The sequence below is a fragment of the Microtus pennsylvanicus genome, chromosome 19 (genome assembly GCF_037038515.1).
Source record: "Microtus pennsylvanicus isolate mMicPen1 chromosome 19, mMicPen1.hap1, whole genome shotgun sequence".
NCBI classification, from domain to species: domain Eukaryota; kingdom Metazoa; phylum Chordata; class Mammalia; order Rodentia; family Cricetidae; genus Microtus; species Microtus pennsylvanicus.
The window spans coordinates 23258134-23284813 of NC_134597.1; the positions used below are offsets into that span (position 1 = coordinate 23258134).

General features: G+C 48.4%; 1 protein-coding gene across 2 annotated transcripts; it reads left to right on the top strand.

Moving 5' to 3' along the window:
- Positions 1 to 23963, top strand: Tspan33 (tetraspanin 33). 2 transcript variants are annotated; one of them, XM_075953652.1, is made up of 8 exons: positions 1 to 343; positions 15779 to 15836; positions 16404 to 16531; positions 16822 to 16896; positions 19372 to 19467; positions 22055 to 22183; positions 22559 to 22720; positions 22911 to 23152. In XM_075953652.1, the coding sequence occupies exons 1-8, from the start codon at positions 242 to 244 to the stop codon at positions 23010 to 23012; spliced, it is 852 nt and encodes a 283-aa protein (XP_075809767.1). In that variant the 5' UTR covers positions 1 to 241; the 3' UTR covers positions 23013 to 23152. The 2 variants fall into 2 exon arrangements, with proteins under 2 accessions (XP_075809767.1, XP_075809766.1); XM_075953651.1 differs by having other exon boundaries at positions 103 to 343; positions 16407 to 16531; positions 22911 to 23963.
- Positions 23964 to 26680: the final 2717 nt, after the last annotated feature.

Consider the following 26680-nt stretch of genomic DNA (forward strand, 5'->3'; position numbering starts at 1 on the left):
GCTAGGCTGCTCTGCGGCCGCGGTGGAGACTCCGCCGCTCACGCTGCCCGCCGCGACTCCAGCGGCGGCGCCGTTCCCCGGCCGCGCTGCTCCCCGACGCACGGCTCGGGCGGCTCCCGGTGCGGTGCGGCTATCCCGGCGTCCGGATCCCCGTGGGCCCGCGGCTCACGTCCGGGGCTGCGGGGCACGCAGGTGGGCCGGCGGCCGCTGGGAGATAGGCCCCCGGGGGCAGCTGCGGACCATGGCGCGGAGACCTGGCGCTCCCGCTGCCTACGGGGAGGAGTTCTCCTTCGTCAGTCCGCTGGTGAAATACCTGCTCTTTTTCTTCAACATGCTCTTCTGGGTGAGGCTCGGGGGTCAAGGGGCACAAGGGCTGCAGGGCATCCCCGGAGCGCCAAGGGGGGGCTGCCTGTGGCTGGGGGAGGGCCGACCTGGGCTGTCCGGTTCTCAGGAGCGTGGTGAGTGGTGCCGCCTAGTTTTCTGGGCTGGTGACACTTCGGGGGGCATGTCTCTTGGGGAGGAACAGCACTGTGCCTCCGTGTCAGGAGGGGACGTTAGGAGGGGGCATCATTCTTGTTGCCGGGGATGAAGGTTTAGCAGGGATGAGGATCTGTGTGAGGCCAGAAGAGATGTGTTTGGGAGAAAAGCTGGTTGGACAGCCCCATGGGCAGGTTTCATGGTTAGGGACTTTCAGGCCTGGGTGCTGGAAGGCCCGACTGCCAAAACAGGCAATGGGGGAGAGGGAGAGAGAAGGAAGGGAAACCCCAAGCCTTCCCTCCCCCAGTTCCTCAGGGGGATGGGTCAAGGGGCTTTATCACTCCCTCTTGCAGGCCTCAGTGTCTGCTCCTGTCAAGGCTGAAAAGGGTTAAGAATGGCCTCTAGGTCCGATGTATATCCTGCTTATCCCAGAATGGCCCCTAAACTTTGCCCTACCTCCTTCAAGACCAGCTTTTCCTCTCTGAGCTGACAGCCTTCAGCTAATTTAAATAGGATCCTCTGTTGGACTGGCAGACTGGGAGCCCCTTCAGAATCTTCTGTTTGGGGGTGGGAAAAGTGTAAACAATGTAGACCTAGGGCTCCAGACACCTGGGTTTCAGTCCCTACTCTACAATCCTTGTTGATTTGACCGATCTGGGTAAATCCATTCAAGCCTGCAGGCCTTCCTTCCCTTCCTCCCCCCAAAATTCCAATCCAGTGTGATGGAGAGGTGGCAGAAGCAGGCTGAGAATTCAGGGGGAGCTCATCAGAAAATGTTAGCTGAGTCCTATTTCACCACTAGAGAGTGCTTGGGCCCCTCTGGATTTGATACCAGAGGGAAGTCCTTCCCCATCTCCCCATCCGCTGACAGCTCCTAGCACACCAGAGCTGCAGCCCCCCTAAGCCTATCATCCGTGCCTACCTCAGCCTGAGACCAATAGTTCAGATTTGCGGGAGGGAAGAACAGTGGGTCTAATCTGTTTCCTAGGAGAAGGAGCAGACCAGACATGTGAACGGCTGCCGGAAATGTTTCACAGGGGCCATGGTGTGAAGTGCAGAGACAGAGTACATAAGTGTTAGCCTGTTGGGACAAATGAGAGAAATCCCAGAGGGGGATGGTGACAGCTCACTCTCAGCCCGCATACTCTTGGGAAGACTGAAGTTTGGGCTTCTGTCAAATTCTCGGTTTTACAATTAGGACAAAAAAAAAAAAACGTAGCAAGCATCCTGGTAGACTTCCACATTTTAACGGGGAGGAAGCGCAATCGCAGCGATGGCCAGTGTCTTCACCAGGGTCCAGCAGCTGGTTAGCAGGCCTGGACTGGTGATTTGCTACGGAATCCGCATGCTTGTCAGGGAGGCCCGTGGCCCAGATGGCTGCTACTGTAGCCTATGGGGTAACCAGTCAACCGGAGTTCTCATGGCCTGGGTTCTGCTTTCCTGAGAGGTTTGCAAACAAGAAAGCCCCTCACCAGCACAGTTCAGGGCTGAAGGGTTATACTGATGGGGAACTCCACCTGCAGGGGTAAGTACCAGAGGCACCACTTTCAAGTGGGTCCTCCTTGGATGCCTCTCTCTTCTGTCACCCTCAGGTCAGCAGCTGGCACATCCGCCGCTCGTGTCCTGGAACATTTTCTTGAACTGTTATGCTCTACTCTCTTTTATCAAACAAATAACTTTGGGGGTCACAGTCCAGCAGAGAGCCAGGTTCCTAGGCCCATTTACCTTGGTTAAAATGCTTCACGAAGGCATTCTGGCCATCCGTTCACATGGGTGACAAAATGCTCCCTCTCCTTGGGTAAACGTGTCCCTGCCGAAAAACTAAATAAACTAAAATAAAATAATGCTTTGATTTCATTTAAAATCAAAGGCTATCCATGTTAGTACTACCCCCAGATTAGGGCAGAACCCCCTTTTGGCCTACTGCAGACACAAAAGGTTGGTGGCTCTAGAAATAGCACGTGGAAGGACAAGAGCCCCAGTTTCTTTCCGGCTCCTACTTACTGTGTGACGCTAAGCCAACATATCTGTCTCTCTGTCCTTAATCTTTCCCCTCTAAAGGAGGAATTTGTCTATTTCTGTAAGCTATGTATAGAAGAATAAATCACTTTGGGAACCGCTTTCTCTCGTTAAGACCTGGGGCAGGATCTAAGCATGAATCTCTCCGTGTCTTGGTCCCTGGGACATTGGCCTCCCTAAGGGAGGGTGAAAGGGGAGGTACTTTTCAGGCATTGCTGATTATCACTTCTCTCCCAGGCCCAGAGCCCCAGTTGTACCCCACACCCATGCAGCTGTCAGTGAAGGACAACTTCTCCAGCTCCGAGCTCGTCTTTGTTCCCGTCTGCTTAAGGGACTGGTATGCAATGTCCCTTGTAGGCTTCCCCTAGCCTAATCAAATTCCCCTTCTCCGCATGGAAAGCACCCATGGCCAGGACAGTTGGGCCACTTTGCAGGCAGAGTACATGCATCTGGCCAGTTCCTGGGGAGCTATGTAGGGATGCTGTTTGTATCTATGCCTGATACACATTAGGAAGGAGGCCAGCATCATCTGGGCTCACATTCAGGGATGGTGGTGGCAGGGGCCACCTCTACTGCTGCAGGAGCCCTGGCTCTCAGGGCATTTGGAGTCTGATTTGGAAGGCTGATGCCTCCCTTGGAATCAGAATCAGTCTCTTCTGTTTATGTTTCAAATCTCATTTCCTCTTTGGCCTGGAAGCTCTGGTTTTCTCCCCAGAATCAGGTTGCTGGGCGACGGATTGTTGGGTTTCCATGGCCTGAAGTAACTGCTCCAAGATCCTAGAAGTTGTATTAAAACTCTTTAGAAGTAACTGCCTTTCTCCACCTCCCTGTGTTGGTCACCTCTGTACAGAGTTAAGACAGTGCTGCGGGGAAACAGGGTCTTAGCCTGGGCAGTATCAGCACAGCTCTGCTCCCTGATGACCCTTTATCTCTACACAGGGCAGCAGTTGGGGTGCTCACTTGGTCCCTTCTTTTCCTCCCTCACTGCAGTCATGTGCTTATGTATCCGTCTCCCCATCTAGACCCCAGGCTCCTGAGGGAAGAGACTGCTGAGTTCAATTCTGGATGTTTTGTTTTGTTTTTGCTTTGATTTTTTGTTGTTGTTGTTTTGTATCTTTTGTTTCTTTGTTCTTGTTTTTGAGACAGGGTTTTGCCATGTAACAGCCCTGGCTGTCCTGGAACTCACTCTGTAGACCAAGCTGGCTTCAAACTCACAAAGATCCTCCTGCCTCTGCCTCCCAAATGCTGGGATTAAAGGTGTGTGCCAACACCACCCACCCAGCCAGTTCTGGATTCTCAGTACCTGGGGCAGGAGTAGAGGTTGATGGAATGTTTGTTGCCTGAGAGAGCAAAGCTTCGTCGATGGACACACAGTGTCCCTTCTCTCTCTCTCCCTCCTAGACTCGTTCTGTCTCCCTCATAGATTTACCTGCCTGACAGCTCTCCCTTGAGTTGGGTCAGACAAAAGTGACAGCCATGCCCATGGGTAGCTCCTTAGAGCCACATGTGGTTGCCACCCCCAGCATCTGGATTTCTTCTCTTTATCTGTGGCACATTTAGACCCCATCTGTGCCTTCCATAGGCCAATCCCAGCCACTGGTGAGGACTCTTAAAAAAAAAATTAGAGTCAGGCAGTGGTGGTACACACCTTTAATCCCAGTACTCGGGAGGCAGATGTAGGCAGATCTCTGTGAGTTCGAGACCAGCCTGGTCTACAGAGTGAGTTTCAGAACAGCCAGTGCTACATAGTTGAAATCGTGTCTCGAAAAAACAAAAAACAAACAAACAAAACAAAAAAAACTTACCTTTGTAAGCTCTCAGATTTGAAAAGAAGGCAGTATAGTGAGAGAGAACAGAGGAAGGTTAACACGCTTAACGCTTCAGACCATGGTCAATAGAATTGTAGTTGTATTGTAAGGATTGACCTAATACTACCTTGTTATCAAAATGCCATTTTGTACTATAGGGCAGCATAGCCATTACACAGCCTAGAGAAGGCTTAGGAAATCTGTTGGCTTTGGAATATATATATATGCATGTTGTTTCAAAAACCCTTTGGAATAAATGTCATGATTTGGATGAAGAAGTAGCACCCATTATAATCCACTCCCTGACCATTATTTTTGGAGTCCTCCAGACACTGAGAATCATCCCAGACCACCTGTGGTGATGTGACTTGCCTCAGAAGCCAGGAGGAGGTGACCAGACATCAAACCTATCACAATCCTGTAGTCATGGAAGGGTCTTTCCATCTCTCCTGATACACTTTCCCACCTCCTCTTCCCCCCACATTCATGAAGCCGGCAGGCTAGGGAGGCTTCAATAAATGAAGCAATCAGATTCTTGTTTTGTGTTTGAGACAGGCTGGCTCAAAGTCACTATATAGTCAAGTCTGACTTTGAACTTCTGATCCTCCTGCCTCTACCTCCTGAGTGCTGAGATTACAGACAAATTTGTACCACTGAGTCTAGCTTCCTTCTGATTTCTTTTCTTTTTTCTTTTTTGAGACACGGTTTCTCTATACAGTCCTGGAGGCTGTCCTGGCTATCTATTTTTTCTCTCTTCTCTCTGTCTCTGTCTCTCTGTCTCTCTCTCTCTGTGAGTACCTCAGGTATCTGTCTTCACCATGTTTAAGACAGGGTCTCTTATGCTGCCTATGCTAGGGTAGCAGGCCTTAGAGCTTCTAGGATTCCCTTGTCCCTGCCTCCCATCTCACAACAGGAGTTCTGAGATTGTAGACACTGTGCCACTAAGTCCAGCTTTTCACGTGGGTCTGGGGATTTGAACTCAGGTCTTTGTTCTGGGACTAGAAGTCCTTTGCTCACTGAGCCATCTCTCCAGCTGCTCTTCCTGATTTAGTGAGACAGGCCTCAAACTCACAGAGATCTTCATGCCTCAGCCTCCTGAGTGCTGGGATTATAGACACGAGTCACCGTGCCTAGCTCCTTTAAAAAAAAAACAATAGAGATGCCAGATTATCGAATTCCTGTAATCCTATAACTCGGGAAACTGAAGAAGCAAGAGGATCTTCAATTCAAGGCCAGAATAGACTATTCTGAATTCAAGATCAGCCTGTCCTGCTACCAGGCAAATTCCAGGCAAGCCGGAAGCACGGGCGCATAGTAAGACCTTGTCGCTAAAGAACAAATAAGCTTCAAACCACATAAATGGCGGTAAGAGCCATCACATCATGTACGCTTTCCTATCTCCCCTAGAAACTGCTGGTCTTATATTAAGTAGAAAGTTAAATTTTCAGCATATTTTAGAAGGAATTTTTAAATTGTAAAATTCTGCTCATAGTCTTAGTAACAGACTGTCAGACTATGAATTAGGCTGGTCCTTCTAGGACCTTGAGTTTGGATTGGGGTGGGAGGCTTCACTGTGTAGCTCAGGCTGCCCTTGAACTCACAGCAGTCCCCTTGCCTCAGCTTTCTGAGTTTGGGGACTCCAGGCATGCGTTACTATGTCCAGCAACCGTTGGGTTTGAACAGTTTTACTGTGGGAAGCTCTGCGGGATTTCCCTTCCTCACGCGTTCCTTGGAAGTGCAAAGGCAGCCACGATCTGAGGAAGACACCAAAGGGTCAGCCACAGATGGAATGAGGGAAGAGCCCTGCGGACTCCTCCATTCCATCAAGGTAACATCCTCCAGTTCAGAAGGAGCAAGCCAAGAGCCGGTGCCACACAGACAGTCGCCTCCTCAGAACTCCAGGATCCGCAGTTCTGGGATGACCAGCATGTGGGGGTCTTGGGAAATGAGGGCTGGGCCCTGCTTTGGTCTGGGAGGCTGTGATTTCCTCCATTCCACCCAGAAATAGGATAGAAAATCTGAGAAGCAAAGGAGAGACTCCTTCCTGTTTCCTCTAAGTAGGGTTGGAGTAACTGCTTTGGCTAAGGGTTGAGTCTGGGACCTCGGCTCTGGGAAAGATTTGGATTTCCTGGCATTGCAATAGCTGTCTTCTACCATCAACCTCAGAAGAGGGGCAAAGATGCTAATGAAGTGGCCAGTGAAAACACACACACACACACACACACACACACACACACACACACACACACACAAACTGTCTGCAGATGGATTAGGAAATGTGGAGCCACCAGGCAAGGCCCGTGTTTTCTCTTGGAGGGTTTTCTGACTGGTAGGCCCTGCTTCTTCATGCCATGTCTTCCCCCTTTCAGGATGTCATTTAGAGATTCAGGATTCCCCCTAGGCCTTGCTGGTACCCTGTTATTTTCTCATGCTATCTTTCCCCCCTCCCTGAGCTCTGCCTACTTTGGAGATTGCCAGCTGCTCCCGAAGATAGCTGAGGGCAGCTGTTTTTCCTGTCTGATGATAGCCCATTGGAAACATGCGCACGCGCGTGGGGTCCGGGGTGCCTGTGATGCAGAGATAAGAGGGCGGCTGGCCCTGTGGCTGAGGTCCTAAGGCTCTGAGGACTAGAATAAGTTCCCATCCCATTTCAGCTTCACGACCTGAATGAACTAGCAACGCCACCTGAATGCCGTCAACTTCAGCCCTGTAAAATGGAGACCCTAGTGCCCTCACGGTTGGGATGAGATAGCATGTGTAAGTGTAGTCTGGAGCAGGCAGAATGGCTCAGCAGATGAAAGTCTCTTTCTCTAAATTTGGTGACCTGAGTTCAGTCCAGAGCATGGAAGGGGTGAGCCAACTCCTTAAAAGTTGTTCTCCAATCTCCATATGTACACCGTGGCATGAGCATGCATGTATGGACACACATACAAACAAATGGGTGAATACATAAATAAATGTAAAAAAAATAAATGAAGTTTAGTCTGGTGCTAGCTCTTGGCACTCACAGAAGGGAGTCCTACTACTCTGGAAGCGCCTCCTTGGAGTCCCCTGCTGGAGGTGGGCTTAGGTGGAAGGCCCTACAGTGAAGCCTCCTTCAGGGAGGAAGAGAGTGCTGTGTAGATGGGAGTGAGTCAGCCTCGAACTTAAAACTGGTTTGCTCACAGTCCCACCATCAGCCATAGAAAGATGATAATTAATGATACTAATATTTGGCAATGATCAATATTTTCTGTTTTACAAAAGCTCCTTGCATGTGTGTAGCATCTAGAAACAGGGCCCTGCTCTTATCTCCCAGGGTTTGGCAAACCACCAGCTACCAGTTTGCCTGTAGTCGTTGATACTGAGCTTGGGAACCTGTGTTCAGTGCCTCAACCTGAGGTCGTGAACTAGTACAGTACGGGCTAGAACAAGGCTTTTTTTTTCCTTACATATATCCAGTCATGGGTGTCTTTTCCTAATTTGCAAGAGAAGGCAAAATAATGGGGAGAATTTTCTGTTTCCTGTTTTCTTGGCTGTTAATCCTCTAGTCAGCACTGGAGAAGAGGCCCAGTAACAATACTGTAATGGAAACAAGGGAACTATTCAGAGTACTGCCTGTGTTGTTTTATGACATGCAGAGACATATATTCAGTGGTATATTATGTTAGTAAAAGTGTTTCTTTTTATCATAGAAATTAGTGTCCTATGCTTCCTCAGAATACAACAATATCTATATAATATTCCCATCAAAAAATGTGTAATTTACCAGGTGTGGTAGCAAATGCCTGTACTCTTAGCACTTGGGACACCAGGGAAGGAGTGGAGGGGGCATGGGCAGTAACAGTAGTTCAAGGTCACTCTCGACTGCATAGTGAGTTTGAGGCAAGCGTTGCAGCAAGATCCTGTTTTAAAATGTTACCCCAGCTTGCCTCCTAGCCTGTCTCCAGCTTTTCCTAGGGACCCCCTGTGATGACACTGGCCTGGGGTGCAGATCAGTACCTCAGCCTATATCAGTGACACTTCTTCTGGCGGTCGATGGGGATTAACACAGAGACCACAACTGGACCATGTGCAGAGAGTGAGGGACTGAAGCACCGGGTTCTAAATGGGATGCTGTCCTCCCCCCAAGACGCAAAAGAGGAGGCAGAAAGACTGTAAGAACCAGCGCTAACAGAGGAGTCCAAGGAAACAGTGTCTTCAGGACACAGCAGGGCCTGTATATGTGAACTCCCAGAGACTGGCAGCATGCATAAGACCTGTACAGGTTCAAATCCTATGTGGTCCCGGCACGAAGAGGGCGAAGTGGATATTGGGTCCCTCCCCTAACAGGAAAATTATCTGCAACTGATACCCACTGGTAAAGGGAAACCAGTTTTCTCCAGTGGAATCTCACTGAGTATATGAACCACATTTCAGAACAGGCCCTGTGCCCAGGTGCAGTTGACCAACACAAAACTAATCCAGTGCTAAGCCGGGCGGTGGTGGCACACGCCTTTAATCCCAGCACTCGGGAGGCAGAGGCAGGTGGATCTCTGTGAGTTCGAGACCAGCCTGGTCTACAGAGCTAGTTCTAGGACAGGCTCCAAAGCCACAGAGAAACCCTGTCTCGAAAATCAAAAAAAAAAAAAAAAAAAACAACTAATCCAGTGCTGGTTTTATGGACGTTTTGTTTTTGTTTGTTGGTCTTTTGCTTGTTTTGACTTTTGGTTTTGTAGGGGGGGGTTGTTGTTTCTTGAGTTTCTTGTTTTTCTGGGTTTTTTTTTTGTTGTTGTTGTTGTCATTTTGAAACGGGGAGAGAGAGAACATAAAGTTGGGTGGGAGGAATTTGGGGAGAGGAAAAACATGATCAAAATACGTTATATTTGGCCTGGCGGTAGTGGCGCACGCCTTTAATCCCAGCACTTGGGAGGCAGAGGCAGGCGGATCTTTGTGAGTTCGAGGCCAGCCTGGTCTACAAGCGCTAGTTCCAGGACAGGCTCCAAAGCCATAGAGAAACCCTGTCTCGAAAAAAACCAATATATATATGAAAAAAATTTCAATAGAAGATGCTACCCCAAAAACCTAAGTTTAAAAAATTTAAGGTAGTTTTTTTTTGTTTTGTTTTGGGTTTTTTTTTTTTTTTTTTTGGCTTTTCAAGACAGGTTTCCACGTGTAGCTTGGAGCCTGTCCTGGAACTCACGCCATAGACCAGGCTAGCCTCAAATTCACAGCGATCCACCTGCCTCTGCCTCCCAAGTACTGGATTAGTGTGTGCCACCATGTGGGTCCCATGACTTGAACTCAGGTCCTAGGCTTGTTGGCAAGCTCCTTTCCTCACTGATCCCTTTCACCAGCCCTTATTTAAAAAGGCTTTTTAAGACCAGCTTTTCCATGCTGACGTCAGCATGCCGTGTCTGTTGCACCGATGCTGTCCTGCTCTGGACTTCAATCAGCCTCCCTTAGTCTCCTTACCTCTCTCCTCCAGGATACTGCATCACATTTGGTTGCCATGTTTTCTTCCTCTTGGCTGTGACGTTTCCCAAACTTGTTTTTGATAGCCTTGAAGGTTGCTGAGGGTCTTTTGTAGTATTTTGCAGACATCTCTTTTTTAGAACTGTCTGATATCTTGCTCATGGTGTTCGTGGGGTTGTGGGTTTTGAGGGGAAGACCACAGTGGCAAAGTAACGTTTTCCTCACTCTGTATTATCTCAGTGATTCGTCACCGTCACCCCTCTTGCCGCTGACCTTGATGGAGAGCCTGGGGTGCTGTGGGTCGGTTTCCATGGTGTGTAATTGTTTGTTCCTCTTCTGTGCTGTGGTCTTTGGGGAAAGACCATGCCCGGTGCACACTTAGCAGCAAGGAGCTGTGTTCTACCTCTTTGATACCTACGTTTATTAGCTATTGTCTATTTACTGAGACCTTTATTTGTGTCAGTAAAGATGCACAAATAATCTGTTTTATACTATGGATCATAATACAGTTAGTTTTTATTTTTAAATTACCTCTATGTGTATGTGTATGTGTGTATGGCTGTGTGTAGGTATGTGCATGTGAGGGTAAATGTCTGAAGAGAACAGAGGAGGTTTCAGATCCCCTGGAACTGAAGTTCCAGGCAGTTGTGAGTCAGCCAGAGTGGTTACTGGGAACCAAGCCTGGGTCCTCTCTTCAGCCCCCATTCTTATTTATTTTGATGCTTAAGTTTTTCTAGCTCTGGCCTTTGGTGCCTGTGTCTCACCAATAAGTGAATTTTTACTGTGGTGTGTGCGTGCGTGTGTCTGTGTGTGAGTGCCCATGTGGAGGCCAAAGGAAGACACTGATTCCCTCTACCATTCTCTGCCAGTTTCTCTGATACAGGGCCTTTCATTGAATGTGAAACTCTCCACTTGGACACAGCTGGCAGATCAACAAGTTCTCCAGTTATGGGCTCCCCAGTGTTGGAGTTACAGGCACACTTAGCCATACCCAGCTTTTACGTGGTGCTGGGTCCTCATGCTTGCATGACAAATCCTCTTACCCACTGAGCCATCTCCCCTGCCCCAGTTTTATGGCTGAATACTTTCTTACTTTCTGCCCCAACCTGTTCCATGTTCTTCGTAATACATTTCTGCTGTGGTCCTAAACTAGCCCTTCCTCACTGAAGCCCAGGGGATGACCATTTTCATTCCAAGGTGATAACTCACTGTATGTATGTATGTATATATATATATGCGCGCATTGGTGCATACAAATTATTTTATATCATTTGACTGGCAGCTCTTCAGAAATATAAATTTGCGTAAAAGCTAGACTCAGCTATTTTGAAAATGGTACCTAGCTTTTAAAAGTTTCTAACCAGGCTTCATTCTGTCCATTCTCTGAAAACCCACTCTAAGAAGAGCAGTGACTTTATCTCTGTCCTTGTGAAAGGAGGTCATTATTATGGAGATTTTGTAGCAAAGACTGATACCCTAGAAAGATTACTAGAATGAGGTAGGAAATTGCACTGGGTTCAGACGTGGCCGCAGCATCCGTATACACTTGACCAAATGTCCCTTCTGCTTGTTAGCTTCCTCTGTATTTAGGGGTGAGTGTAAGGGTCCGGTTCTGAAGTTCTGTTCAGCTTTGAAATTTGATGCTGTTAATATCAGCAACACTCACCTTGCCATGGCAGCAGCTTTGAGGGATCCGGGGAGGGAAGTGAGGGCAAGAACAGAAGTGTGGGAGATAAAGCGGTGAGATGCAGGTCTGGAGAACTCCGAGGAAGGAAAATCCTTACTGATCACATGAGCTACTAATAATAGTCAAGCCTCAGTCTTGATTTTAACGTAACCTAGCTCCAACTTTACATTCCTGGTTGGCTGCACTTTAGACTTCAAAGTCCTCTGGCTGCCCTGTGTGATCACCTGGAACTCTTCCAGAACTATGCTTGCCTGGGCCTCCTTGCCAGAGATTGTAAACTATTGGGTTTGCAGGGCAGTGGGGGCATTAAGAGTTGAGGTACCTCCTCCACTCCCAGGTGCTCAGGTGACTCTATGGCAGGTGGAGTTGAGAGCCATCGCTCTAAGTTATAGATGCTCTTGTTTTCTCTCCGGGATAACACACAGATTGTAGGTCCTCACAGTACCTTACACTAGCAGCTGATTGGTTGGATTTGAACAGTGTATTGCATCCTGTCTCCCCAAACTTAATGATTAAAATAAATTTGATCTCTCACGTTTCTAGAGGTCCAAAATCCAAAACCAGCTTCCTTGGGCTGTCATCAAGTGTCAGCAGTGCCATGCTCCTTCCTGTGCTTCCTGCTCCAGCATCCGAGGCTGCCTGCATCCATGGCACCGCATCCATGGTTGGAGCGATGAGGTCCATGGTACCTCCACTGCTCTACCTCCCCTCTTCCTGACCCTCTTCCTTCCTTCTGATAAGGTCTGCTTGTTGGGCCCTGGGGGGTAATCTCTGTCTCTAAATCTTAAATCACATTTGCAAAATGTCTCTTTGGCCGTGTAAGATAATATATTCATAGAATTAGGACATTATTGTCTTTGGGGGATGCTATTCTACTTACTCTAGTAGACAGAGCTACTGTTGTAATTACAGGCCCATGGAGAGAATTAAGTTGCGCTATGATATGTTGCCTCTCTCCTCCCTCTCTTCTGTTCCTCCTCTTCCCTCTCTCTTGTTGAAATAAGGTCTCATGTAGCCTATTCTGGCTTCCAAATTTCATAGTCAAGGCTGGCCTTGAACTTCTGAGTCTCCCGGTTCTCCCTCCAGACCACTGGGATTAGAGCTGTGCACCATCACGCCTGCTGATTTGATCCCTGTACAAAGTTATCCAGTCTAGAACATTTTAGCATGCAAGGAGACTGGGAGCAACAGGAACACGGAATAGATACTTGTTTTTAATTCAGTCCATAGTAAAATGGTACTCAGAACTGCAGTTATATGTAGCGACGAGGGAATTGCATGCTATACTGGCTAGCTGCGTGCATCAACTTGACACAAGCTAGAGTCATTAGAGAAAAGGGGCCTCAACTGAGGAAATGCCTCGATGAGACCTCGATGAGGTCACTAAGTGTTTTCCCACTTAGTGACCATTGAGGGAGGACCCAACCTATGGTGGGTGGTGCCATCCCTGGGCAGGTGGTCCTGGGTTCTATAAGAAGGTGGGCTGAGTGGGCCAGGGGAAGAAAGTCAGCAAGCAGCTCCCCTCGGTGGCCTCTGCATCAGCTCCTGCCTCCAGATCCTGCCCTGTTTTGAGTTACCTGCCCTGACTTCCTTCAGTGATGAGCAACAATGCTGAAGTGTAAGCCTAATAAACCCTTTCTTGCTCTTTGGCTGTCATGTTTTATCCCAGCAATAGAAATCCTAACTAAAGACACGTGTGTGTGTGTGTGTGTGTGTGTGTGTGTGTGTGTGTGTGTGTGTAGGGCAGGGGTTGGTTTTGTGGAGTAGGTTCCAGGTACGGCAGCAAGTGTCTCTGCCTGTTGAGCCATCTGCTGGCCCAGGTGTGGTTAGTTTTAAGGGACAGAGACATTTACTCGTACTGTCAAAGGACCCTTCCATACCTGGAGGCGACTGACTTATGGTTTTCCTAAGCCTAGCCATGCTATAGGAAGAGTCAGCTGGCACCTCCAGCCCCACATTCGGCTCTGTAAGCTGTCCTGTTTGTTCTGGGCAGAATATGAAGGCTGATAAGATATGGAGCCAAGTCTAAGGAAGGGCCAGATTTCAGTTGTGTGTGTGTGTCAGTGTGTGTGTGTGTGTAGACAGGGTTGTGGATGCACAAACACAAATTTGGAGGCCAGTTGATAATGCTGGCCATGAGTCAGAGGAAGGGCCAGATGAAGGAGCAAGGAGAAAGGGCTGTGGATTCACAAAAAAAAAAAGCGTTCCGGAGACTTATTTTTAATCCAGGATTAGCCATTAACTCACTAAATAATAAAGAATTTTCAGAAATAAGTGCCACATGAAAACATACCTTTTTCACAGAGGACTAGTTTGACCCTATTACCTGTCCTGGGGCCCAGCTCCCTTCTTTCATGGAAGACCCCTCCAAATGGCCCTTTCCAGCTGATTCTTGTCTTGCAAGATGTGGGGGTCTAACTGCCATGCCCTTCCTTACCGAGTTGGTCAAGTCCCTGCTACTAAGAACTGTCTCTGCCAGAGCTTGGCCTCATCTATTGCCATGGTGACAGTCAGCTGCTGCTTAGCACCAGCCTGGAAACCGGGCTTGAAGCTGAGCAGGGAGCTGGGGCTACAGAGCTCTCTTGGAGGTCCAGGGATTAAAAGCCTCTGGGGACCTTTAATGGGCTTGCTCTCACAGGGAGGAGCCGTGACATTTGTCAGGCCTAGGTTGTATTCTTCCGCGCTGGCACCGGAGTCTATAAAGGTTCCTTTCCGTGGCAGTGCCAGGAATCACACACACTCCTGCCTTTTGTGTCCATGTGCATTTTATCCTTGGCTTCCAAGGGAGTTGGAGAGCTAGAGCCCGCATCTATCTGCCTGGAAGCCCTGCCTTTTGATGCAGGTGGGTTAGAATTCAGAATCGCACAATCCCTGTGTGAGCACACTGGTGATGGATATTTAATGTCGGAAATTGTGTTAGGTGCTTTCCAAACATTATTTTATTTAACTCTTACAAAAATATTTTTTTCTGGACTGACGGCATGAATCCTCTGGTATAGCTCAGTGCCAAGCCTGACAACCTGAGTTTGTTCCCTGGAAGGAAAGAATCAGCTCCTGCAGGCTGTCTTCTGACCGTGTGTACGGTGTGGCATGAGCCCATACATACACGAATGAAGAAATGAATCAACCATTAAAATTAGCTTATTTTTATTTATGTGTATGAGCATTTTGCCTGCATTTATGAAAGTTGCCCTCAGAAGCCAGAGAAAGGAACCAGATTGCCTGAAACTGGGTGTTACAGGTGTTTATGAGCCGCTTTGTGGGTGCTGGGAACTTAACCCAGGTCCTCTGCAAGAGCAAGTGCTCTTAACCACTGAGATATTTCTCCAGCCCCTACAACATTTTTTAAGATATAAGAAATACAAGTTCAATGGGGCATAGTGGCTCATACCTTTAATCCCAGCACTTGGGAGGCAGGTGAGCAGATCTAAGTTTGAGGACAGTCTGGTCTACAGAACAAGCACCATTACAGCCAGGGCTACACCGAGAAACCTTTCCTGGGGGTGGTGAGAGAAGAAACAAAAAAAATGAAGTATGAGTATTCATTTATAATGTTTTGGCTAGAGCGATGGCTCTGGCTCGGTGGTTAAGAATGCTGATTGCTGTAACTCAGAGGACACCCACAGTAAGCATTTCACAGACATCTGTAATTCTAGTGCCGAGGGATCCAAGGATCACCTACGCCATCTTCTGGCTTCAGTGCACATCCACACAGACACAAATAAAAATAATTTTTTTTTCCTTTGAGGCAGGCTCTTGCACTGGAGCACAGGCTGACCTCGAACTCTTAATTCTCCATTTCAGCCTCCTAAATGCTGAGATTGACTGCCATAAACCTTCCCACCTGGCTCTTTGACCTTAATTCCAGCTTCACATGCAGGAATCAACTGAGACTCAGAAATTTGTCCTAAATAGGGTTAAACATCTGAATCTCTCAGAAGGCCATGCTTTGTTTCAATTGCATGTGTGCGCGCATGCATGCATCTGTGTGAAGTTCTGATGCTTGTGATTGAACCCAGGCCTTGTGCTGAGTTATACCCCCAAGCCTGTCTGGAAGCTTGTGTTTCTAATCACTGTTCCATTCTATATGAAACTTGTACTATCTTAATTTCTGCACTTGTGAAATGGGGACACTGTCTCACGAGATAGCGGTGTCGCAGAGAATGAAGGAGCCGGTACTGGGGATTTCTCACGGAGGTAAAGCGGCATTCGCATTGTCACTGGGGGCAGGCAGGTAGGGATGTTGCACCCGGACCCCGGGAGAGCTGTCCTCCCTGCCCTCCTAGCAGGATTTTCATTGTGTCCAGAGCATCTCAATCCCAGTCTCAATCTGACTCCTTGCCTCTTCCCACAGGTCATTTCCATGGTCATGGTGGCTGTGGGTGTCTATGCCAGGCTGATGAAGCACGCAGGTGGGTTCCAGGTCTCCCTCTGCCTCTCACACTCTCACTGTGCCCTGTTTGCTTCCATCCTGGCCCTGGGTCATGTCAGACTGGCGGTTCACTTGGGCGTTCCTGAGCCCCCCGTCCCTCTCCCAAGATCTGCCTACCCGTGAGCCTAAGTCCTGGAGAGAAGCTGAGCCTGTGGAAGCAGAGAGCAGTCAAGGACTTTGCCCTCCCTAGCTAGTTTACCCTGAAGTGACTCAAGCTGGATTCCTCTGCGGAGTCTCTAGGAATCCACCCAGGCATGAGCCCCGTGTCGTTCTAATTCATCTCTGGAGCGGCAGTGCCGCCCCCACCCCGCTCCCCGCCGTCCCACCAGGAGCCTGCTCCCCAGTTCCTGCAGTTACACGCCAGGACTTCTCTACACGCTTTCTGTTCTTCCCTGGGGAAGGCCTTGCTTTCTCATAATCATCACCAGGCAAGGAGACTCCCCTAGTGCAGGAAGAACAGTGTGGGTACACCCCTCCCGTCCCATCCATTCCTGGGAGCCCCCTCCGAGGGCACTGGGCTCCAGCTGAGGGTCAGCCTCTCTCCCAGAAGCAGCCTTGGCTTGTCTGGCGGTGGACCCCGCCATCCTGCTGATCGTGGTGGGTGTCCTTATGTTCCTCCTCACCTTCTGTGGCTGTATCGGATCCCTTCGCGAGAACATCTGCCTTCTGCAGACGGTGAGTGCGCAAAGGCTCCACAGAAGGGCCTCGCTTTCCTCTCCCCTGTGCTTTCTGAACTGCTGGGCCACCTTCTAAGTGCTGGCCGCTGCTCACTGCAGAGTGCTCTGGGTGACCCTGCACAGGGTGGCCACCTCTGCATCATTGTCCTGGAGGCAGTAGCCTTTGCCGTGCTGGGGGGGGGGGGTGTGGAGAAGAGCCTAGCTGCCTCTCAGTACTCTGCTTGGCCCTGGAAAGGGCTGTTTCCCTGAGCAGTGACGACTGTCTCTTGTCTTGCCTGTGTGCCACAGTTCTCCCTCTGCCTCACCATCGTGTTCCTGCTGCAGCTGGCTGCGGGCATCCTGGGCTTCGTCTTCTCAGACAAGGTAACCCTGGGAGCCTAGAGGCCTCTTCAGTACCAGAGGGAGGAAGGGGAAGTTCCTACTCCTGACTAATTAGCCACAGCCCTTTCTCCCCTGAGAAGTACCAGCCTTTGAAAGGTTCCCTTAGGGGTGAATAAATGGCCTTTAACACCAACCTCTTTAAAGAGAATCTCATGATAGTAAGGCGTTTTCCTTTGACAATCAGAGATGCCATTAGAGAAGAAAATTCTATGACCATGAGAGACATTCAAATAACCTGCAAACGTGAATGGTAAATGACCGAGTAGAGCTGCGATCAGGACCGCAGACTTGAAGAGACTCGTAATCGAGAACTCTCTATTGAACTAGATGCGTAGGCAGAGGGAACCCCGTTTCCCACACTTGGAGGGGGGCTGTCCTGAGGCAACAGGCCTAATTAAGAACCAGCCTTTCCTTTCATCCTAGCGCTGGGAAGCCAGAAGCGGGGGGATCTCCATGAGTTTGAGGCCAGCATTGCCTGTTTAGTGAGTTCCAGGCTAGCTGGAGCTACATAGTGAGAAATCTGTCTTTTAAGATAAAGGAAGAAAAAAAAAAGTAGCCAGGTGTGGTAGTGCACACCTTTAGTCCCAGCACTCAGGAGGCAGAGGCAGGCGGATGACTGTGAGTTTGAGGATAACCTGGTCTGCGTAGTGCATTCTAGGACAGCCTGAGCTACCTAATGAGAGCCTGTCTCAGAAACCTGGGTGACTGGGGGTGGGGAGAACCAGAATTCCATTCTCAACTGACAGATAGTCAGCAGGAATAAAGAACAAGGCTGTGAGATAAAATCACAGGAAAAGAAGCCAGGAGTGGTGGCACATGCCCTTAATCCCAGGAAGATCTCTAAGTTCCAGGCCAGCCTGGTCTACAGTGAGTTCTAGGACATCCAGGGGTACACAGAGAAGCCCTGTCTCAACACACAAATACACAAAATTCATAGGAAAAGTAGTTGAGCCGAAAGAGACCATGATACGAAATTGTGAAACTGAGCAGTCTTGAGCTGATCTGTAGCTGAAAGCCCTTCCTTCTGCCTTAATAAAGTAGATGCATCAAGTCTAAAGAGATGCAGATTTCTTGTGTCCACTAGGGGTCAGTGTCTCCGCACAGTAAGCTCTCCTAAAATCAACACAAAATTCATTTCTTCGTGGCACTAGTCAATAGATATTTTGAGGTACTGGTACGCAGAGTCAGACAAACACTGCATTATTTTGAAAGCTAGTTCTGAGAAGCAATGACGTCAGGATCAATGTTTCTCTTGCCCACCTGAGCCCCAGAGTGGATGGGCCTTGAAAACCAACCATCTTCCCTTGGTAGGACGGATTTCAAGGCTGATTCGGGTTAAAGATGATCTGAGGGGATATGACCGTGACCTTTGGTAGCTGTCCTAGTTTTGAACTTTAGTCTGTGATTTGCCCCCGCTCTTGGGGGGAAAGTAGTGACTGCCTTGTCGCTAATACCGCTTAGTGACCCAGGCCCCTAAATTAGGCTTTCTCATTGGTATTAAAGAGCAAAGAGCATGAGTTTTATCTCTCTAGCAGTCAGGCTCTCCCCCTTCATCCTGCATGAACAAGGATCGGAAGCTTAGCATGGCCTCAGTCACCAAAGCTCGCAGGGCTTCTCATTAAATTTATAAGGTCTTTGAAGGGCATTTGTGACAGAATGAGGCTCGCCGGTGAGTTAATGGCCCGCAGGATGTGATAGAAACATCCAGTGTGTAAAAAAGGAGGCCAGCATAGGAGACAGTGAGAATGACTACGCTTGCTGGAAAGATGGGAGCTGGTACTTAGGTAGGGACTTAGGGTCATTTGGCTTCACTAACTTTTTGTCTGTCAGTGAATACTCAGAATGGGATGGGAGAGTGCCAAGCCTGTGCTGATCTGCTGGGACATGGCATAAGACTGGGAAGGGCTACCCTGGGCCTCTGACCACACTGTAGTATGTATGTATGGCGGGTGCCCTTCTGCCCTACAAATTGTGCTCTGACCATAAAACAGGGAGAAATCTGAAAAGGGGAGCAAAAAGACAAAACAGTGTTATATAAATTACTTTTCTGTTGCTGTGATAAGATACCCCGACCAAGGCAACTTAGAGAAGAGTTTATTTGGCTTACAGATCCAGAGGGGTAAGTATGCCACGGCAGGGGAGACAGGGCAGCAAGCAGCAGGCGTGGTGACAGAGGTAGGATGCTGAGGACTCACGTCTTGACCCACAAGGAGGGAAGAGAGTGCACTGGGAATGGTACAAGTCTTTTAAACTTCAAAGCCCACCCCCAGTGACACACTTCCTTCAACAAAGCCACACCTCCCACATCTCCCAGAATAGTACCGCCAATGATATTCAGATATCTGAGACTAGGGGGCATACTCAAACTACCACAGATGCCTGTCTGTGTTTGCTGTTATTTCTGAGGGGATTAATAAATTATGGATTAATCCTGTGTCCTGATTGTGTATCTGGCAGGCTCGGGGGAAAGTGAGTGAATTAATCAACAATGCTATAGTGCATTATCGAGACGACCTGGACCTGCAGAACCTCATTGACTTTGGCCAGAAGAAGGTACCAGCCAAGCATAGTGTGGTCATCTAGTGTCCAGGGGGGTAGGGGCTGAAGTTACGGTTGTTCAAGAAATGTCTCACTCTGTAAGCCTGTGGACTTCTTTTACTTGCAAAGTGATATATTCTGGGAAGGACTTTGTGGGAGAAACAGGGACTGTTAAGAGCATAATGGTACATATAGTATTCATAATCTGTTGCTTATGTAAAGAAAAGGACAGGAAAGACTCTGGGTTCTTATTTGCAAAAGAATTCTGGAAGAATTTTTAAGAAATCATTGTAAGGGGTTTCCTGTAGGGGAATGAGGAGCTATATATTTTATTATATATTACATTAAAAATTGTGAGCCGGGTGGTGGTGGCACATGCCTTTAATTCCAGCACTCGGGAGCCAGAGGCAGGTGGATCTCTGTGAGTTCGAGTCCAGCCTGGTCTACAAGAGCTAGTTCCAGGACAGGCTCCAAAGCTACAGAGAAACCTTGTCTTGAAAAACCAAAAAAAAAAAGTGGCCAAATATACACAACCAAAAATACCATTTTTGTTTGTTTGTTTTTCTTGTTTTTGTGAAACTAGGAGTAGAAAGCCTTGAACATCGTGGGCAAATACTATAACACTGGGCTGTGCCCACAACCCAGAATTTGCCATTTTAAGTATTAAAAATATTTACATTAGCTGGATGTGTTGACATAACTTGTAATCCTCCCTGCTTGAGAGGCTAAAACAGTAGGATCAAGAATTCAAGGCCTTCCTTGTGAGTTCAAGGACAGCCTGAGTAACTTCTGAGACCCTGGGGTTGTAGCACCCGGTATGGGTGAGGTCCTAGGTTCAATCTCCAGTATAGGAGGGGAAAAATCACATTGTATGTACCCATTGCTAAATTTTTTAGCAGAACTGTCCCGTCTTTGTCTCTATGGCAGTACACACCATCCCTTGTGCTAGGGCAATGAAAGCAGAAAGATCGAGAGTTCAAAGCCAGACTTGACTACATACTGCGTTCCCCGCCAGCCTGGCTGCAGGAACCCTCATCTCAACACAAAACGAAACTCTTCAGGCTGGTGGGATGGCTGAGAGGGTAAAAACCTGACTGACAACCTGAGTTTGATGCTGGAGCCGCAGGGGAAGGAGAGAGCTAACTCCCAAAAGTTGTCATCTGGCCTTCACACACACACAGACACATACACGGACACACGCGAACAATTTAAAAACTAAAACCACTTCATTTTTCTCGACTGAACTGTGCCCATTAAATATTTTCCATTTCACTCTCATGGAGGCAACCACTATTGAACTTCCTGTGAATGTAACTACTTTGGGGGCTTCATATGAATGGAATTATGCAATATGTGTCCTTTTGTGACTGATTTCTTTCACTTGGCATGGCTTCAAGTTTCATCTATGTTGTAGCATGTGCCAGAATTTCCTTATTTTTTAAAGGTTTTATTTATTTATTATGCAGCGTTCTATCTGCATGTATGCATGCATATCAGAAGAGGGCACCAGATCACATTACAGATAGTTGTGAGCCACCATGTGGTTGCTAGGGATTGAACTCAGGTCCTCTGGAAGAGCAGTCAGTGCTCTTTACCCCTGAGCCATCTCTCCCTGCTGGCTCCAGAATTTCTTTTTTTAAGACTAAATAATACTTCGAGTGACTGCCTTATTTTGTTCAGCAGCGGGTGGACACTTGAGTCGCGTCCACCTTGTGGCTATTTTGTGCTATACTGCTGTGAATCAAAGGGAGATTTGAATGGAGGTGTTTTCAGCTCCACTGCTGATTCCTGCTCCAGCTTCCCCTGGTCAGCGACTTTTGACTTTAGGATTTAGTTTGCTTCCCTGGAGTAATTGTGGACTCGTGATATTGAAGATTTTCTTCTTGAATTTTTTTTTAAATGTCAAGTTTTTCAGTTTGGATTTTATTTGAATAGTTTTTCTTGGTAGTGCTGAAGTGAACCAGGGGTCACACAGTCTAAGCATATTCTCCATCACTGCGCACCCCCAGTCTAGCCAGAAACTTAAGTATCTCCTTCTGTTTTATAGGGTTGTAAACCCAGAACCTTCTCTCAAGAAGTTACACTTGAATGATATGTACAGTTGTGTGTATGGGTGTGTGTGTGCTGCATGCTGTGTGTGTGTGTGTGTGTGTGCTGCATGCAGTTGGAGTATCAAGCACTAACTAATAAGACACATGAAGAATTAAAAAGAGAATTTCTTCAGGTGAAAGCAACCAAGAAGCTTGAGTTCATAGATGTGTTTAGAATAACTTGATGTTACAAATGAACCCCACTGGCCACCTCAGTGTGGGGAATCAGTGATTTTTTAAAAATTTTTAATTTTTTTTAAATTTTATTTGATTTATTGTTTTTAATTGAGCTATATATTTTCCCCACTCCGCTTCCTTCCTCCCCTCTCCCCTTTCACCCTACCCCCTACCTCCCTGTGCTCCCAATTTATTTAGGAGATCTTGTCTTTTTCTCCTTCCTAGGCGGATCCATATATTTCTCTCTTAGGGTCATCTTTGTTGTCTAGGTTCTCTGGGGTTGTGGACTGTAGGCTGAACCAGTGATTCTTAATCTCTCTGTGGTCTTGTTGCAGTTCAGCTGCTGCGGAGGGATTTCCTACAGAGACTGGTCTCAGAATATGTACTTTAACTGCTCGGAGGACAACCCCAGCCGTGAGCGTTGCTCGGTGCCTTATTCCTGTTGCTTGCCCACCCCCAATCAGGTGAGCAAACACCCTACTTCACTTCCTCCTGGGAACACTCCAAGTTACTTCCTGGTCAGCAAGGCTGTTATGGTGACACTCTATCCCCCTAGTTTAACCAGTTGGTGTGCAGGGTGGTTGGCAGATGCTTGTGTTCACCCCCCTGTAGGGTCATGCTTTCACTCCAACAGCCCACGTGGGCTTCAGAAGAAGCAGGTCTGAAACCGAGCATCAGACCCAGGGAGTTTGGAAAGGAGTTCTGCAGTAAGCTACTTTTACTCCAGTATTCTCTGCAGACCTTCTCTGACAACTTAGGGAGTTGGGAAAGTTGGCACGTTTATCAGCCAGTGTTTGCTGGTGTGGGGGTATCATTCGGCTTCTCAACTTTTCCCTCAGGCAGTGATCAACACTATGTGTGGCCAAGGTATGCAGGCTCTTGACTACTTGGAAGCCAGTAAAGTCATCTACACTAACGGCTGTATTGACAAGTTGGTCAACTGGATACACAGCAACCTGTTCCTACTTGGCGGTGTGGCACTAGGCCTGGCCATCCCTCAGGTAACTTATCCTGTCCAACTTCTAGGTTTTACAAACTCTGCAAAGGCTGTCATTTGTGGAGGAATCCAGGGATCAGTTGGGTACTGACATGGGGAGAGGGTAGGGGTGCTTGCTGCCCTGGGAAGACTAAGCCAGGGAAAGCCAGATTGTCCCTCTCTGCTGAGGGCTACATCCATTCTGCCCCTTGCAGCTGGTGGGAATCCTGCTGTCCCAGGTCCTCGTGAATCAAATAAAAGATCAGATCAAACTGCAGCTCTACAACCAACAGCACCGGGCTGACCCGTGGTACTGAGAAGCCTTCCCGTGCCGCCTGACCGTGGTGATGGGCAAGCCTCATGGACCAACAGCAGAGGGTACTGAGAACGGTACCCTATGGAGATTTGGATTTCAGCCCCCCAGCAATGAGGGCCCAGTGGAAAGAAGCAAACTCCAGAAGACAGGGCACAAGATGGCTCAGGTCTCAGAAGGACGTGCCTCACATCCCCCATCCTAGCCTCAGCATTGTTAGAGAACTATTTTGTCCTGTTTCTAACCTTGAACATTTGGGTTTGTGTTTTGAAGTTTTGTCTGGTCAGCGGTGTGTGGGAAGCAGCGGTGGTACCGACAGCTGTAGGCGTACTAGCTGCGTAGCTTCCCGAGGCACAACAGACAGCCCTGTTAGGGCTGCTCTGGACTAGGTGGACATACTTAGAGTTTGCTGCCAGGGCGACCTGGCTGTGGAGACCAGACACTAGCAGCCCTGCCTGGAGTCCAGTTGGCATAACCCCAGCTCCGGAGGGGAAGGGAGTGGAGCAGGCAGAGGGGAGTGAGCCTGCGGGTTGCATGGGGACAGCTGGGTATCTGGGGGTAGGAGTGGAAGGGGATATGTTTACCAAATGCTTGCCCTGCCACCCTCCCAGGTACTCAGAGTGAGCTACATCCTGCCCCTCCTTCATTTCCATGGAAACATGGCAGCAAGGGCAAGGGGGTACAACAGCCGCCAAATTCATCCCCACCCCCTTCGCAAAAGAGTTTGGAACCGTGGTCCCTATATTCTGCAGTCGGCAGAAGCCGGCCTAAGCCATACATGCCCTTGAATTCCTCTCTGTCTGGCCCTCCCTCTCCAGCAAGTGGGGTTTTCTTTAACTTGGCAGAAGAGTGGCAACACCCTCCACCCTCATCTCCCAGCACCAGAACTTGGTGTTTCTACAGTGGAAGAATCAGGAATCTGGCAGAAATGGCAATAAAAGTTTGTTGACCTGGGCTAAGCTGTCCTACATCAATTTTCCATTCCAACTAGAAGAGAAGGGACCAGACCGTGGGCCCTGCCTCCTGGAGGAGACTTGAGACCCCTAAGTCACACAATGCCTCCCTGTTCCTCCACACGCCCCATCTATCTACATCAGGGTCGCACTCTCCGGTCTAAATTGGGTAGAATGATTTCAGGTGCTGATCTGAAGAAACGGTGTCACTTTATCCCAAATCATTATCTTTGTTTTTGTTTTGGTTTGTTTGCTTTTTCTCAAATGACAGCGGGTTGAAATTTATTTAGGATGGCATGTGGAGTTAGGAAAGAGCACTCGACATGATAGTGGAAGGAGAGTAAGGGAAAGGCTCGGTCCATCCTCCGTCTTTATCTGGAGGAGCTGGGTCCTGGCGGCCAGCCTCTGTTAGGGAGGACTCAGCAAGCCCTCCGCAGTGTGTGGGGCTTCCTCAGGCTGAGGCAGCTTGCGAGGGCGGGGCTCGGCTCGGGGCGGGGCGGGGAGGCTCTGCTACATGGGTGGTCCCCACACCCGTGATCTGGGGACCTAGGAGAGCATCGACCCCTGCAGCCGGGGTCTTGGATTGGGGGAGTCTTTGGCCTGGCCCAGGGGACTTCAAGAAAATCCGTCAGGTTCTAGGAAACAAAAGCGTTGGGGATGCCTCCCGCCCCTAGGGTTTCCTTTGCCAACCTTCTGTGCCTGTAAGGGCTTTCCAGCAGGCGCCTGGGGCCTAGGCCAATGTTTAGCGCCCAGCTTGAAACAACGGGAAGAAGAAATAAAATCATCATGCATATAAAATCACGAGCAAGAGCCTTTTTATTCCGAAAGAGAGGAGTGAAAAAAGCTCTTTCGTGGTAAGATGCCGTTCTCCAGGAGTGCCCAAAACATGCATTTTATCCCTTTCTTCTTCCAATGATACGGACCCAAAGAATGAATCTTGAGTTAGGAACTGGGGTGGTGTGTATTTGCCAGAACTGCGGCTTTGAGTAGCTCACCGGCGGTGAGGTTCGCTTGGACTACAGACCAGTTTCTCCAATTTCTGCCAGAGCCCCAGATTTTAAACCCAGTGAATAAAAAAATGTTCAGAAACACAGCTCAACGGTTCTCGCTAAATTCAAGTTTGTGCTCCTCCCCCCCCCCCACTCGCCTCTTTGCTAGGAGAGAAAATGTCTCCTGGATTAAGCAACTTCTTTGTGGTGAGGGGTTGTTTGTTTGCCTGTTTGGTTTTTCGGAAGAGGGTTCGTCTGTGTAATAGCTCTGGACCAGGCTGGCCTCAAATTCAAAGAGATCCACGTGCCTCTGCCTCCTTAGTGCTGGGACTAAAGGCGTGTGTCACCACTGCCCGGCTAAGGACAGCTTGCTTGTTCGTTCTTTCTTTCTTTCTTTCTTTCTTTCTTTCTTTCTTTCTTTCTTTCTTCCTTCCTTCCTTCCTTCCTTCTTTTTTATTTTTCAGTTAAATTTCTACATACTGCTAGTAACTTCAATAACTTCAGTCAATCAGGAGGGCTTAACATTAATATATTGGAACAGCTGATCAAATAAAAATTAAGAATTAAAAAAACCCAAAGGTGAGTGGGTATCCAGTGGGGATTCGTCACTGACTGCTGAAATCGAACTACGAGGCCCGAAGGAACCCGCAAGACCAGCAGTTGGTGGATACCTGGCTGGGTGGTCTAGCCAGAAAAGTGCTACCAGGTTCACACCTACAGCTAAGCAGGGCTTCTTTTATCTGCCTCCGCCTCCCTCCCTTTCATTTCTAAGACAAGGTTTCACTGGCTCAACATCATGTAGACCAGGCTGACCTCAAATTCACAACGATCCACCTGCCTCTGCCTCCTATCTTTTTCCTTTTCAGCGGATTATTATCACAAACTTAGAGTTTCAGAACACAAATCTGTTATCATACGACTCTAGAAAACGGTCCCAAGTGAGTCTGGCTGAGCTAGAATGAAAATGTGATCAGGACTCTACATTTTGGGGGCTCCAGGGAAGGATCTGTGATTTTCCTCCCCAGCTTCCAGAGGCTACATGGGTCCTTGGCAGGTCCCCTTCCTCCTGCAGAATGGATCATTCCAGCTTGTGCCTTTCCTTTTCTCTACCTCTCCCACCACCCTTCTTATAGGACCTTGTGATTCTCCAGGTTGACTGTCCCATTTTTAAACCCTTAACTTGCGGCCAGTTAGATGGCTCGGGATAAAAGCACTTGCTGCCAAGCCTGAGTTGGATGCCAGGAACCAAACAGTAGAAGGAAAGAACTTACTTTTGTAAGATAGCCACCGGCGGCCACACATAAGCCAGAAATGCCCCCGTGTGTATGTGTGCCACACACAGTAAAGTAACCAATGTAAGAGGTTAAAAATCCTTAGCTTAACCACATCTCCAAAATTCCTTTCACTGTGAGATAAAGACTGTAGGGCTTCAGACATAGACATGCTGAGGGTGGCCATTGGTTAGCCTGGCATAAATCCCTCTTCTAGTCTTTTATTTATTATTATTGTTGTTGTTGTTGTTGTTTTGGTTTTTTGAGACAGGCTTTCTCTAGCTTCAGAGCCTGTCCTGGAACTAGCTCTTGTAGACCAGATTGGCCTCGAACTCACAGAGATCATCCTGCCTCTGCCTCCCGAGTGCTGGGATTAAAGGCGTGCACCACCGCCGCCCAGCCCCTTTTCTAGTCCTATGCACAACTAGAGGAAGGCAGTGGATGAACAGAGTTGGCTAC